The sequence below is a fragment of the Carica papaya genome, chromosome 4 (genome assembly GCF_054855325.1).
Source record: "Carica papaya isolate Zhongbai chromosome 4, ASM5485532v1, whole genome shotgun sequence".
In the NCBI taxonomy this organism is placed as follows: domain Eukaryota; kingdom Viridiplantae; phylum Streptophyta; class Magnoliopsida; order Brassicales; family Caricaceae; genus Carica; species Carica papaya.
In genome coordinates, this window is record NC_142312.1 from 9,643,209 (window position 1) to 9,658,908 (window position 15,700).

Below are 15,700 nucleotides of genomic sequence, written 5' to 3' on the forward strand. Positions count from 1 at the left end.
AAAATAAAATATTTAGGGTTTTAGTTTCAGAAGTCATGTTTGTAGGGGAAGCCCATGTTCATTTGGACATGATTTATAGTCTATTAGAGAAAAGAAGTTGACCACAAATTATAAAAGAAAAAAAAAAAACTTTTTTAGCAGGAGACAACTTGAGGCAAATGCAAACGCAAATTTCAAAAGGCAGATCAAGCTCCTTAATCACGGTGTGTATTCAAGGGAAAACAAAGAGGCTTCAACAAAAAAAGATGATGCCAAAAGAAAAGAATACAATTAAATCCAAAATAATATCCTAAATTGCTGCAATAAATAGTTTCCATAACACAAGTCAATCACATTACCAGTTAAAGAATGCTCTTCTTGGCACCGGGCAAAGTCCCAAACTTTAACAGTGGTATCATCAGAGCAGGAACAGAACTTCAAATCTGTCCTACAAAAACTGTTCTAGAAAAATGATCACTACGAACTGCTCTAAATATATTTTCTGTTTGTTTGAGTAAAAAGATAGACTGTCTACCTTAAATCACGGACTGATTCCTTATGAGCTGATTTATTGAACTTGACATTGTTCATATTGTTCTGCCAATACCTAAAAGATGCCCCTAACATCAGTACAGAATAATTTATTCATGAAAAGTATGAAAGAAAGAAGACTAGATAGAATAATAAAACGGTTAGGAGATAGAATTACTTTATCGAGCCCCCATCATCACCAGAAACCATCCAATTGTCATTATGACTCCACACCATGGACCTTATTGCTTGATCATGGGCCTGAAGATTTAGAAGGAAACAAAAAGGAAAACCAAGAGCCATTATTAGCCATTATACTTCAACCAAACAAGATAATCACGGATTAGCATAGCACACCTGGAGAATCATCTCAAAATTAAATGATTGTCCATTCCAAAGAGTGAATTCCCCACTTTGGGAGCCTGTGATTAGACGTCTCCCTGTTGGAGTCCACTAGAACAAACAAAAGGGTTAGTGCACATCCAAAGAATGCAATCCAGGATCATAAAACTCAGAAACTGGAAAGGGCTCCATCATACATTCATGAAACAGATAACAGCAAAATTAAAATCAAATCAAAGTGGCAGTCATACTCAACAGCTATGAACAATCACTCAAGAAGAGAACTATTGCAAGATAATACATTTAATTAGGCATAACATGTATTTCCTATCACGAAACATAAAACATTCACCAAACAGATAAAGGAAGAAAAAATAAGACAAACGAAATAGCTAAATTTCCTAAACATAATAGCCTGATGCACCCCAAAAAAGTAGTTCAGGGATCTTAAAGACTTAAATCCATACACCAACAAATAAACTAAGAAAAATCAATTAACATTATATTATGAGCTTGCCCTATATAATGTGTTTTAGTTTCCTCCCCTCTTTCTATTCTGCTAGAAGCAAGTATATAGTTTGTTGCATAAGGACCAACATTCAACTTGCAAATGTTCCATCTATTTTCATTTTCTCAGTCCTAATAGCACAAATCAAGAGGCTACCATTAGGAAAAAGATTTAGATGACATTTGCATGTATAAAAGTGCCAATAAGGTCCCTAAGTTCATCCTCTGCAAATAACCAAATAATGGACAAAGGATAGCATTGGTCAAGGTCTCTCTCTTCTAGTCAACCTGAATACCTTACACCAAGCCCTTCAGATGTAATAGAAGGCCCTATAATCCATCTCAAGCAACTCCAAGACAATATTCCACAACTGACTCGAAATAGGAGTAGGTAACATGGAGTCCCAGTTACAAACACAAATAACAGTCATTCACCAAAAGCAATGCCCATATTTCTATGGTTATCAATCATCAGAATCCTCTCATATGCAATCTCCCAATCATAAAAGAGATGTGGAGTTAAGATTCCTTTTCCATTTTTGATTCCACGGAAAACACTTAAAGGTGGAAGTCCTAGCCAATAGATGGCTGTGGTAGGACTTAAAAATAATCTCCCTTTTACTCAATTGTCAATTCAACATGTCTTCAGAATAATGCAGAACTCCAGACGTTGTTAAGGCACCAAAGGAAGGCAATCATTTAATTCCCAGTCATTTACAATCCATATCCCAAACAATCTCATCAGATCCAACTGTGAAACGATCCCTAACCATGACATGATTAATTATGTCTATCTGAAAAGCTTCTAACCATTTCCATTCTCGAAAGATATGGAAATTGCTAGCATGGACAGAAGTTCTCGCACCAAACATTCAATCAAAAATTCACTTGCAACCCACTTTTTAACTCGCTAGCAACCTCTAGAACCACGAATCTACAGAACCACTTCGCATGCAAAAACTCATTGAAAACCTTAAGAGATGTTAGCCAAGTCACCTTGAGTGGTTGCTTAACAGAATCCCAAGACACAACCAAGAAAATCTCTAAAGATTACTGTCTCCCCACATAAAGCTACTAGGTTAGCAAGAGTACTCTTTTGATAAAAGCCGACCTATTATATGTGCATTTATTCAATCAATGAGGTGGTTCCAAATATATTGGTCTCTCCGCATATGGATAATATTCACATATACTTGCATATTCTTTTTCTTAACTGCTTAACAAAAGGCAATTTAGGAAAACCATAAATTATAACATAACATTTTCACAGTAATCCAAGATCAAAGCTACTGATGAGATTATATTTTGAATCAATATTAGCTCATATAAGTCAATGTTATATTCCTAGGAATGTGATATTATTCATATTCCACGCAAAAATGAACAGAACATAAACACAATTTACCTCCCAAGATTAATGGGTCTATCTACATTCCATGAGCCAATGTCCCTCAAGCCTATTAAGTTTTAATCATCAAAGCAAGACCATGATTGAGCCAGGACCTTATTTATAAACGGTATTGGATTCAAGAAAAACCAGTAGTTCAACCTTAGACTGGATAGGCATTTTAATTCAATCAAATTCACTCTTTTAAAAAAATAAATAAATAAGAAGTGTAAATGTACTATTATAAACATAGTACCATAATGGGTACCACCCATATACAGTAAATTTACAATATAGTTAGGGTATCAATGACAATCCCAAAATCTTCATCTCTCATCATGGCATGCCCCAATAACATAGTCCCAAAAAAATGTAACCACCTCTCTCAATCTTATACATCAAATTCTTTTTTCCCTCAAAAGCTTTAAGGTTTCTTTCCTTCCAAATAACCCAAACATAGTCAGAGGAATCAATTTATTGCAATCATTTTCAAGCTTGAGTCCACACCATGCCCAAATTTCCTCACTGACAGAACTGGCCACCACCCAGTTTAGCCCCAGGACCCCATACACCATGCTCCATAATTCAGAAGTCACTGGACACCATAATAAAAGATGATCACAAGACTCCGCAGCTGTCAAACACAGGTAGCACCTATTGACAATATAATGACCCCTCGAAATTAACTTATTTTGTGTCAAAATACATCACCTGGCAGCCTCCCAAGCAAAGAAAGCAACCCTAGGTGTCACTCTAGATTTCCAGATCTGTTTTGCTGGAAAGATGCAGATTATGTCATCCCCTTCCTCCCTGATAAAACAGTAATATGACTTGGCAGAAAACAACTCATTTTGATTCAACGTCCATTTCATACAATTAGCAGAGTTATTCAGTTTTAGTGCCTCCAGTATACTTAGCAAATTCTGGTATTCCCGGATTTCCTAATCATTTAAATTCCTGCTGACACACTTTGCAAAACGTGTTACCATTATGCTCCTTATATGCCTCCTTAACAACCATGTTTCTAGATTGGGCTATCTCAAATATTTTTGGGAATCGGCTCATGACACAACCCCCTTCAATCCAAACATCCTTCCAAAATCGAATCTGTTACTACAACCGATACTCCATTCAATACAGTTTTGAAACTGGTGCCAATCCATCAAAATTTTCCTCCACAACCCAAGACTGCTTTCTACTGATTCTGCCTGGCCCCTCTCTACCTGGAATATCCCCCCATTTGACAGTAATGACCTTTCTCCATAGTCTATCTTCTTCCCTGAAAAATCTCCATAACCAGTTCACCCTAAGAGCAGTATTTATTATCCTGGAATAGTAAAGGGGTCCTATGTTAGTTAGATATGAGAAAAGCTACGCTCATGTACATTTAGACTTTTTTATTATATGCTAAATAGAATGGGCTTCAAAATAAATGATATAAGTGGATTAACTCCAATATTAACACTATGTCCTTCGTGGTCATGGTGAATGGGAGTCTATCTTCTTTTTTCAAGGCCTCTAGAGGTTTTAGACAAGATGACCCTTTACCTCCCTTACTTTTTATTGTTGTTATAAAAGAATTGAATAAAATAATGCTAAGACTTAGGGAGATTGACTTGTTTAAAGGCCTTAAAGTGGGAGTGGGTGAGCACATGCAAGAGGTAACCCATTTATTTTTTGTTGATGACACTTTAGGGTTTCATGAGCCAGATGAAGGGGCTTTGCTCAATCTTAGATGCATCTTATTGAGGTTCCAAGCAGTTTTAGGTCTTAATATCAACTTCTCCAAGTCTGCATTAGTGAGATTAGGGGATGGGAATGATGCTACTAAGTTGGTAAGAGTCTTGAGTTGTAAAATTGTGGAGCTACCGATTAAGTACCTGGGGTTGTCTTTGGGGTCAATAATAAATATGTGAAGATGTGGGATCCTGTCGTGGTAAGGTCTGGGAAGAGGTTAGTCGGATGGAACAGAAACATCTTGTCCAAAGGGGAGAAACTCACACTCATTAAAAATACATCGGCCAATCTACTCATTTATTATATGTCTCTTTTAATAATCCTAGTTGGTGTTGCCAAAAGAGCGGAATCAATGCCGTGTAGATTTCTTTGTGGCAACTCCAATGATAAGAAAAACCACCACTTGGTGGCATGGGATGAGATAAAAAAACTAATGTCTCATAGTGGTTCTGGATTGAGAGCTATTGTGGAGATGTACCTGATTTTACAGGATAAGTGGCTTTAGAGGTTCATGAAAGAGAATGGTAGTCTATCACAGAAGATGATAAAAACAAAGTTCAGCACCATGAATAGTGAATGGTATTCTAGATAATTGTCAAGACCGCATGGGAAGGGAATGTGGAAAAAAAAATATTCATGGGTAGGAATATATTCACGAGAATGCACCAAGCGGATGGTAGGCATTAGGGATAGAATTAGTTTTTGGAAGGACTCATGGCTTAGGGGGGACCGCTCAGAGTTCAATTTCCTTTTTCGCTATTGCATGTCATAAGAATATCTTGATCCATGAGTCACTCAGAGATATTGTGGAAAGGGAGTGGCATGCGGATATGATAAGAAACCTTAATGATTGAAAAATTAATGAGTATGAGTCTTTCTTAAGTACACTCTCTTGTCTCAATAGACAGGAATAGTGACCAACCAATCTAGATAAGGACCTTCTCAGTTAGATCTTCCTATAATTATTTGGTTAAGATTGACACTACTAAGACTAGCTTTCCTTTTCGGTAAATCTAGAAAGTGTAGGAGGCAGGACGTGGATGTATTTCTACTATTGACAAGTTAAAAAGAAGGGAAACTTATGGTGAATGGTTGTTTTCTATACCAGAGGGAGGAACATCTTACTTTAGTGTCTGCTGACATATAAGTTATGAATCATGGCATACAAATTACTAGAGAATAGTTGAGTGATGGTTGGTTCAGTTAGAGATGAGATTTGGATCTCAAAGGGTATTAGCAGTGGGAAGGATTATGTGAATCTCATCTTCCTTGCTATATTTTTGGTGGTGTAAAAAGAAAGAAACAGGAGGAGTTCCATAGGGATGAAAGATGATTTTGGTAGGGTTAAAGATAGATGCTTTCAGACCTCGAATGTTTTGCTTTTGGGTCACTCGTCTTTATTCGATGGAAAACTTTTGAAATCTTGTTGATATCCTGATTAACATGTAAATAATTTTGTACATGGGTTGGCACCCCCTTATGCTTGTCTATTAGTGATATATACCATACTTTTTATTTTTAAAAAAATATATATATTTCCTGTTTCTTTTCTTCCAACTGACCCAAAAGGTAGCCAGAGGGATAAACCCCAACCTCTTATCCCCATGGGTGCCCCTCCCAAGCTCTCAACTCCTCCTTTACCCACCCAGTAAGAAGCTAGTTCAAGCCCAATAAGTTGTACCCTAAACTCTAAAGACAAATAGGGAACAGGCACCACAAAAGAATATGATTAAGGATCTATATCCATCTTGCATTAGTAACACCCATTCACAAGCCATACACTTGGGCCTACCAACTTATGCTTTATAAGAGTTAATAATGGTTGACCTTTACACTTTCAAGAGGGTTATTGATACGGCCTTAGACTTCTAAAAGACCATTTTATTTTATTTTTAATCAAAACATAGACAAAAAGGTCTTAGGGAGTGACTATTTGCAACTGAATTGCTTAACATCTTATTGGTATGTATAGCTTTTAAGGCATTTGAATGATTGGAAAATGGATAATCCAATTTCTTTAATAGCTATTCTTAAAAATGGTTTGATGCGTATTCTATTAAATATTACAACTCTATATATACAAGCTTGTCAATAAAGGCTTAGAATGTTGGATTCTTAAGCTTTTAGTTAATATATTTCCGAGTTGAGAATTGATAGGCAGGTATGAGGTACATATTAGACTATTTCAAGTTTTTATTTGATAAATTGTCTATCGATCTCGACGTGTTTGGTCAGGGTTGTGTTGTACCGAATAGTGAGTGATGCTTATGTCCGATTTGTTGTTACAATATAGGTGATAGGGTCCCACTTGATTCTAAATTCTTTCAAAATTCTTTTTTATCCATAATAGTTCACAAACCATTTTGTGCTCTACTATTCGAAATTCTGATTCTATACTTGATCTCGCAACTATATTTTGTTTCTTACCTCTCAAGGTGATCAAGTTGCCCATAAGGAAGGTAAACTACCCCGTGGCAAACCTTCTATCTATAACTAACCTTATATAATCTACATCAATATAAACTTGTAAAAGTAATTTATCACTTCTCCTGAACGCAATTCCTTTTACAAGTGACCTTTTAAGATAATGAAGTACTTTGCAAGCTGCTTGTAGGTGCAATTATGTTGGACTGTGTATGAATTGACTTGTAGCACTCACTGCATAAACGATATATGATCTCGTGTCGAATAGATATATCATTCTCCTAACCAACTTCTAATACATTTCTTTATTTACTAGCATATCTTCTTCTATTATTTCTAATTTATGATTAAGATCAATAAGAGTACTAGCTGATTTGCATCCTAACTTGTCGGTGCACTTCAACAAGTTACAAATGTATTTCTGTTGAGAAATAAAAATCTCGAATTTTGAGCGAGCGACTTCAATTCCTAGAAAATACTTCAACTTACCAAATTCATTTATTTCAAATTTTTTTGTTAGACGCTGTTTTAGTATCAATTTTTCTTTCTCATCATCTCCTATTATCTAATGTCATCAACATATACTAAAAGAGATATAATTCTATTTGTCTCTAAGTGTTTGATAAACAAAATGTGATCTCCTTAAACCTGCTTAAATCTCATATCTATCATCACCCTTGTGAACCTGTAAAACTATGCTCTTGGCAATTATTTGAGTCCATACAGAGCCTTCTTTAGTTTACATATCGATCCTGCTTCCTATCAAATAGGATTTGTGAAAAATCATGATATTATCATATATAATTTAGGACTTGTGAAAAATCATGGTATTTTTTCTATAACTTTGATACCATGTTAAGAATAATTTGATGTGTATTCTATCAAATATTATAACGCTATATATACAAGTGAAGTCTTCCTATTGTAATGTCTGCCTCAAAACCAAAGTTGCTTTTCTTTTCCTGTGAAAGAAAATTTGGATGAAGCTTTCACCTGTATGGCTTTTTTTGTCTAGGAAGTTGCATGAAAATTTTTACCACTAACAATTTGATAAAGAGATGAAAAATCTTGGTCAATGATGGCCTACATATCTTCATGAAGATGAATCCCCCAACTTTCTCTTTCTTTTGCACCTGAAAATTTATGTTCTTGCCTCCTCAACCTACTAGGGTTGTCAATAGCACATTTTCATAAGAGATTTGACCTTGGGATGGTCTTCATAGCAAAAGATCTAAGAAGATGTACTTTCGATCATTTTATTGGCTATTATATAGGTTATTTGAAAAGAAAGAAATCAAGGAATCTTTGAGGGATTTGCTCTCCTTATTGTAGCATTAACCGTTTGTTCCAAATCTTGTCTATTTTGTTCAAAAGGTCAAATTTCTTGATATAGACGCTCTTGAGAACCTTATTGATATTTTGACATCCAATGATGCTTAGTTTGCCTTTTCACATAGGTGACACTTCTTTGGTGCCCATTTATAATAATTCATTTTCATCTAATAAAGAAGAGGAGTCAACCAAGCCCACAAGCTTGCTTCATTTTCTCAAACCCTCTTTCTTCTGAAATGTAAGTCTAGAAAATATCTATATCAATCAACCAAATTTGATTCAAATCTTACAAACCACCAGCAACTGATTGAAAATGGCAGCTCTATTGCTCTTATCAAGGTTGTTCTGATTCCTTAACTCATGAAATCAAGATCAACAAATTCATACCACAAAGACACCAGTGCACACTACTCACTTGCGACAAGTAAGTCTTTATACAAGTGTCCAAAGATTCACCCAATGAGGTCTTACAACAGCTTGTTTTGACCCACCACTAATTCGGACCATCTATACCCATTACTACTTAGAAGAAACAGCACCATCTGTCCTTGGTCTCTGTCAAGAAGAGATGTTTCCTAGTTCATCCAAAATATCTCTCTCCAAGCTCCAAGGAAACTTCTATCAGCACCAAAAAAATAACTCTACTATCTAATTTGAATTACCTAATACATAAATGATGACCTCACAAAAGAACTAGCATATGAAGCAAAAATAACCAAGGAATCTCTTGGTCAAAAAGGACGACAAAGTCCTGACGGCACTTGTGTTACATCAAAGACTAAATATTCTCGTAATCTGTTTCAAAAAATACCATTATTCAGAGAATGCTTCTAGCAACTTATGCTCTGTGTAATCAGGTGAAGCATAGTGAAAGTTCAAAGAAACACTTTTCACAGTTCATGTTCAGGAGTATTGTTCACAGCCCAATATAAAACCATGATTTCTAAGTAGATAGGTTAGTAATCTATACTACACAACAAGAAAGTCAAACTGAAAATTCTAAAGGTTAGTAACAACAATATATCACAAAGAAATGGCATTAATCTAACTTACCAGAACCCGATTAATAGAACAACGGTTTTTATTCAAAGAAGTATGAACAAATTTTGCTGCAAAACTTGTGGATGAATTATCTGAATATGCAATTGTTGGCAACATCTGCACCATGTATCCATATAAGACAAATTATACACCAAGTTTATTGAAACCATATTACGATGACACCACTCCACTCTCTTTCATGTTTGCAGAAAGGAAACAACACATATAGACAATGTCCACTCACATCCACTGCTGCAGCTGGCGTTGGTTGTAAAGTAGTCCTGTCTCTTGAATCACGCTGCCACATTCGAATCTGCAGAAACACAGCTAAAAGTAGTCAAGCTTCAAATGTATCAGCAAGACAACATAAGTGAGACCAACTTCCTTCAGAATGAAAATAAAAAAAGCAAACTGAATTGAGGAAGAAGCAATGCATACAACAATACTCCTAGAATCTATTTTTTCTTCAAGAAAAGCCACTGCTAGATACTGTTTACTTTAGTCAACAAGCTAAAAATTACGACTATAACACAATATTTGAAATTGGACGCAACAGCCAGGATGTTTTAAGGGACCAATAATATTTAGCCATATAATCGAATCGTATAATGATGAAAAGAAAAAAAACGAACATGGTTATATAAGAAAATATAAGTAAAGTTGCCAGGAGCTTGTACAGAAAAAAAGAATCATATCACGACTAGAATACCAGCTAATGATGTCAACCAACAACCACAGCCAGTCCCACATCACAATCCTAATTATGATTATGTGGTGCAATTTTACACCTCACTCGCATTATACAGAGGACTGAGAGGATACCATTGCTTCCCTTCAAATGGTGCTCAAAAAATAAACATAAAAGTTAAAGAAAAAGTGAGAACAGATGAAGCACAAAGATAGACCATAGAAATTAATATGGTTCGGCAAAGTGCAAACATAATGGTGCCACCTAAAACTTTTGATTATGAAGAACTTAACATTAGACTAGTGTAGTAACTTCAGGAGATTAAGCGAAACCGTAAAACTAAAAGAAAAACCTGGTAATGAAAAACATTATTGGCCCAAATATTTTGCCATTTTCCTTTATAAGGAACTTTTTTGAAGAACAATTTCTTTGATCGTGAGACACAACTCAACATCAATTCCTGGTACAGTGCCATCAAGGAAGTCAGTGACTAAGATAATCAGGTAACTTGGAGACAAGAATTAGGGACTATTTACTGTTTCACTAACCTAAAGGGAGCTCTAAGAACCGTTGGGAAGATTAGCATATGACTAGTGCTTTAGGCCACATTTAAAAGATCTAAAAGTTTTCAAGAATTTATTTGCATATCTACACTTAATTCAACTAGAAGATGATGTAAATTCTATTAGAAAGATAATAAAAAATTATCTAATATAGATTCATGTGAAATTGGAACAATACATTCTAAATTCTACCAAATTTGACGAAATTTGGAATGCAGTTTTCCAATTTTTTGCATGGATTTGCAACTCTTTTAAATCTTTTCCAAAAATAAACTTAGCTGAGGAAGGAATCTCAAACACCTTGGCTTGGTTGGTAGTGGCTAGATAATATGTTGCCATGTATGAACCAAACTAATAGGTGCCTCAGTGGCTCATGAAGATTTTGAGAATGGAAAAATTCTCTTCTTGTCTTATTCTTCTCATCATGAGGTGCTTATTTATAAGTAGGAAATACAACTAATTACTAACAACTTTATGAGAGTATGGGACAAAAATATTTGGTTAAGAGCAACCTCTTAACCACTTGGTGGTTTTCCTACAACAAGCAAACAGAAATGAAACAAACTCCTTTTATGATTTTCTACACTCCCCCTCAATCTAGTTTACATAAATGTTAAGTAAACCTAGATTGGATATAAGATCATCAAATGTCCTTTTTGGTAGAGCATTTATTAGGATGTCTGCAATTTGTTGACTAGTAGGAATATGCATGAGTGTTGTAGTTTCGTCTTCAATTTTTTCTTTGATGAAATGTCGATCGATTTCTACATGTTTGGTTCAATCATGATGCACTGGATTCTTGACCATACTAATGGTTGATTAATTGTCACACCATACTTTCATAGAAGTGGTAACAGACGCTTTTAGTTCTAACAGTATTCTTCTCAACCATACGCCCTCACATATTCCATGAGCGAGTGCCCGAAATTCAGATTTTGCGCTGCTACGTGATACCACTGACTGTTTCTTACTGCGCCAAATGACTAAGTTTCCCCAGACATAAGTACAATAACCTAATGTAAGCCTTCTGTCAGTTACTGATCCTACCCAATCGGCATCAGTGAAGATTTTAGCATCCCTGTTCATTGATTTTTGGAAGAACAATCCTTAACCTAGAGTCATCTTTAGATATCTCAGGATCTAATATACTGCCTTTATGTGTTCCTCGGTTGGTTGAGTCATGAATTGGCTTACTGTACTAACTGCAAAACTGATATCTGGTCATGTATATGCCAAATAGATGAGTTTGCCTACAAGTCTTTGATACCTTTCTTTATCAACTGACTTATCACAAGCCTTGGATCCTAGTTTAACCGTTGGGTCCATATGTGTGTCCGCAGGTTTACTTCCGAGCATCCATGTCTCTTTCAAGAGATGTAGAACATATTTCCGTTGTAATACTGAGATTCCCTTCTTGGACCGAGTTATTTTCATGCCAAGGAAATACTTGAACATTCCAAGATCTTTAGTCTCAAACTCTTCACCTAGAAATTCTTTAAACTCTTGAATTTCCTCAATATGGTCTCCTGTCAAAATGATATCATCAACATGTACAATCAAAATAACTTTCTTACCCCAATAAATATAAAACTTCTCTCTAAAACTCTCTCTCTCTCTAAAAAATTCTCTCTATTCTTCGTTTCCGCCTAAACTTTCCAAAACAGATCCTTTCTTTCTATCAGTCTTCATACTGTTTTAATCATTTTCAAACACTCGGGAATAAGCTTAGTGCGTTTTAGGTCGGCCACAATCCTCACCTGTTTAGCAAGATATGTGGGGGTCTTAAAGCGGACAAAAGAAATCAACATGGGAGTCCAGAATGGCCGGAGATTCTTGGTTATTGAGAATAAAACTTTTGATTTCGTAAGCGAGGGAAGGAAAATGGACAGATTGCGAATTTGCGAGAACGGGAGAGGTTTTCAAACTTTGATATCTCTGGGAAAGGTGGAAGTTGATTGGTTGTTGAAGGCATTTGAAGAATTTTACTAGTACAACATCAAAACGCCATGTTTTCGAGGCCACAACCGAGATCTGTGGATATCATTTGGAAAGAGTAGGAGGGGTGTGTATTTACTTATTTCGGAATCATGGGAAAGGAAGACGAAGCGCATTTTTATCCCAGATGGGTATTAGGGTAGAGGCTGGTGGCTCTTCATGGTGGCTGCCTTTGAGTTGGCAGACCAAAAGTTTGTCAATCCGGACTCCAAAAACTATTCAGAGAGGAAGGTGGTTGTGTCAAATGGGAGGACCTTAGTTCGGGACGAACATCGTATGTTCTACTTTAGTTATCCGTATTGTGAAGCGGTGATCCAATATTCCAAAACAATGGGAGGAGGCCGAAGTTATGCGGCGACGCTTAACACCGCGAGGAAAACAGACTCACGGGTGGGGCAAACTGGATCCATGAAGTTTGTGGATGGAAGCAGGCTGATAACCCACCCCGGCCTGCGAAAGCCTTGGGTGGGAGATCAAAAGAGCTATAGTTTTAATGGCCCTGGCCCAACTCCTCTTGGGTCGTTGGGCATGAGACGGTATTCACAAGAAGAGAAGGGTAAAAGTATTGTGGTATCGAGTTTGAAGGAGGATGGGCCAAGAAGGAAGAAAGACACTCTTATGGCTGTTTGGAGGCCCGTTGGTAGCAAAAATGTGTGTAGTGAGTCCTCGGTTTCAAAAGAGGTGTAAGCCTCGACAAATGTTCCAGGAGAAAATATGCAGTGTAAGGAAGGTGGATCAGAGATGGTTGGTGAAGAAGCAATCAACGAAGAAGAGTTGATGATTGCTCGACTGTTCGATGAACATGATGCAAGTTTACTCGAAGGAATGGCGGATGAGTTGTCGGAAAACAAGATTGAGGACAAGGAGTTTTTAGAGGAAGGACAAAACCCTAACGACAACGAGCAAGCAATTGTTGTGTTAGAAGAGGAAGCTCAAGCCTTGGATGCCCAGAATGAGAAAGCAATCAGTGTGTTCTTCCAGTCTGAGGCACCAGTATGACAAGCAGATGAAAGCAGCTCCAGTTGGGTCTTACACAATATCCGTAAATTCAACAAGATGATGGGTGTTTCACTGGATGGAATGGAAGATCAGGTATTTGTTTTCTTTTCCGAAATAGATAAAAGGCGTGTTGAGAGAAAAAAGATTGAAGAAAAGGGAACAAAAGGGAAGAAAAAAGACGAGGGAGGTATTCAGAGAGAGCTGAAAAGATTTGAATTTGCGGTGAATTATGATGGGAGGAAAAAGGAAGGGGAGATTGAGGAAGCCCATAACAAAAACTAGTTTTAATGATTGATAAAATTGTGTCTTGGAATGTGAGGGGAATGAACGACAATAAGAAGAGGTCAGTAATCAAGAGCTGTCTGGGGAGATGGAAACCATCAGTTATCTGTCTACAGGAAACGAAAATGGAATCTATTGACCGCAATTTGTTAAAAAGTATCTAGAAACTAGGGAACATTGGTAGCCAATGTATGCCAGCCAAAGGAGCTGCGGGGGGGATTGTGGTGATGTGGAATGAAGATCGTGTTCGTTGCATGGATGTTCTTATTGATGAAGTCTCTCTGTCCGTTTTATTTAAGAGCTGCAGGGGGCGAGTAGATTGGGTATTCTTTGGAATTTACTGTAGAGGAAACAAGGAGGAGAGAGAACTTTTATGGAAAGAGTTACATATTTGTAAAAGGAAATGGGGGTGCCACTAGGTAGTTGGTGGCGATTTCAATATGATTATGAAAAGAGATGAGAGGAGCAGTGGTAACTTTAAGACTCATACTGCACTGGAGTTTGTTGAAGCGGTGGAGGAGCTTGATTTGGATGATATTCCAATGTTGGGAGGGAAATGGATGTGGACAAATCAAAGGGTTAATCCTTCTTGTTCCAGAATTGATAGATTCCTCATTTCTTCTTCCATTCTTCTTAAGTTTCCAAGAATTACACAAACCTTGCTTCAACGGACTATATCTGATCACTACCCTATTTGTCTCGCCTTTGATGGTATCCAGTGGGGTCCGGCTCCCTTCAGGCTGGATAATAGGCGGGTGCATGAAGCAAAATTCAGGGCTCTAGTGGAGGAGAAATGAAAGGTTTATGAGGTATTAGGTACTGCTTCTTTTAGAATCGCGCGCAAACTGAAAATGCTTAAAAATGACGTTAAAGAGTCGACTAAAGGGGAATTGAGAAAGGAGGAGGAATATATGGGCACTTTGTGAAGAAATTAGGGGACTTGGATGATAAAGAAGGTAGTGAAGGTCTGGATGTAAAGGAATTAAGTAGACGGGATGAAATTAAAGTGTTGTTTGCTAAACAGGCCAGAATTGAAGAACAAACATGGAGACAGAAATCTAGGGCGAAATGACTAAACGAGGGTGATAGGAACAATAAATATTTTCATGCTTTTTAGCTAGCCACAGAAGACGCAGCAATTACATTGAGAAGTTGTGGGTAAAGGGTGTGAAATACAGTGGTAATGACAAAATGAGAGAGGCTGCCATGTCTTACTTCAAAGAGTTATATGATGAAGAGTTAAGAATTCGACCGAGACTTGACGGTCTAACTTTCAAGAGTATTAGCATGGATAGTAGGAAAAATATTGAGGTTGTTTTCATTGAGGAAGAGGTACTTGCTGCCTTAAAAAGTTGCAATGGTGACAAGGCACTAGGACCGGATGATTTTAATATGAATTTCATCCAAGTTTTTTGGGATGATATTAAAGATGATATCATGGAAGTTTTTAATGAATTCCATCAAAATGGAAAATTTGTTAGGTCCCTCAATGCCACTTTCTTGGCGATGATTGCCAAAAAGAAGGGGGCAAAGCATGTTAATGATTTTCGACCTATAAGCTTGGTAGGGTGCATTTATAAAATTATTGTAAAAGTCTTTGAGGCCAGGCTTGCTAGTGTTTTGGGTGAGGTAATTAATGAATGCCAACATGCGTTTGTGGAAGGGAGACAAATTTAAGATGCAATACTTGTGGCAAATGAGGTGGTGGATGAGCTAGTCATGAATAATATTGATGGCCTGATCTGCAAATTGGATATGGAAAAGGCATATGATCATGTCTATTGGGATTTTGTAGACTACATGTTGAGAAGGTTGGGTTTTGGGCACAAATGGAGAATATGGATGAAAGCGTGTTTGTGCACCACATCTTTTGCGATCTTAATTAATGGAGGG

At 36.8% G+C, this 15,700-nt stretch overlaps 1 protein-coding gene across 2 annotated transcripts in view; it reads right to left on the minus strand.

The window, feature by feature from the left end:
• FY (Transducin/WD40 repeat-like superfamily protein) overlaps positions 1 to 15,700 on the minus strand; it is a 51,224-nt gene that overhangs the window by 23,785 nt on the left and 11,739 nt on the right. For both annotated transcript variants that reach the window (XM_088217794.1, XM_088217795.1), the window contains 6 exons: positions 9,525 to 9,593; positions 9,293 to 9,397; positions 868 to 963; positions 689 to 771; positions 515 to 586; positions 339 to 436 (listed from right to left, as the gene is read on the minus strand). In XM_088217794.1, coding sequence (XP_088073920.1) covers positions 339 to 436; positions 515 to 586; positions 689 to 771; positions 868 to 963; positions 9,293 to 9,397; positions 9,525 to 9,593 — 523 coding nt within the window. The remainder of the gene's footprint in view (positions 1 to 338; positions 437 to 514; positions 587 to 688; positions 772 to 867; positions 964 to 9,292; positions 9,398 to 9,524; positions 9,594 to 15,700) is intronic.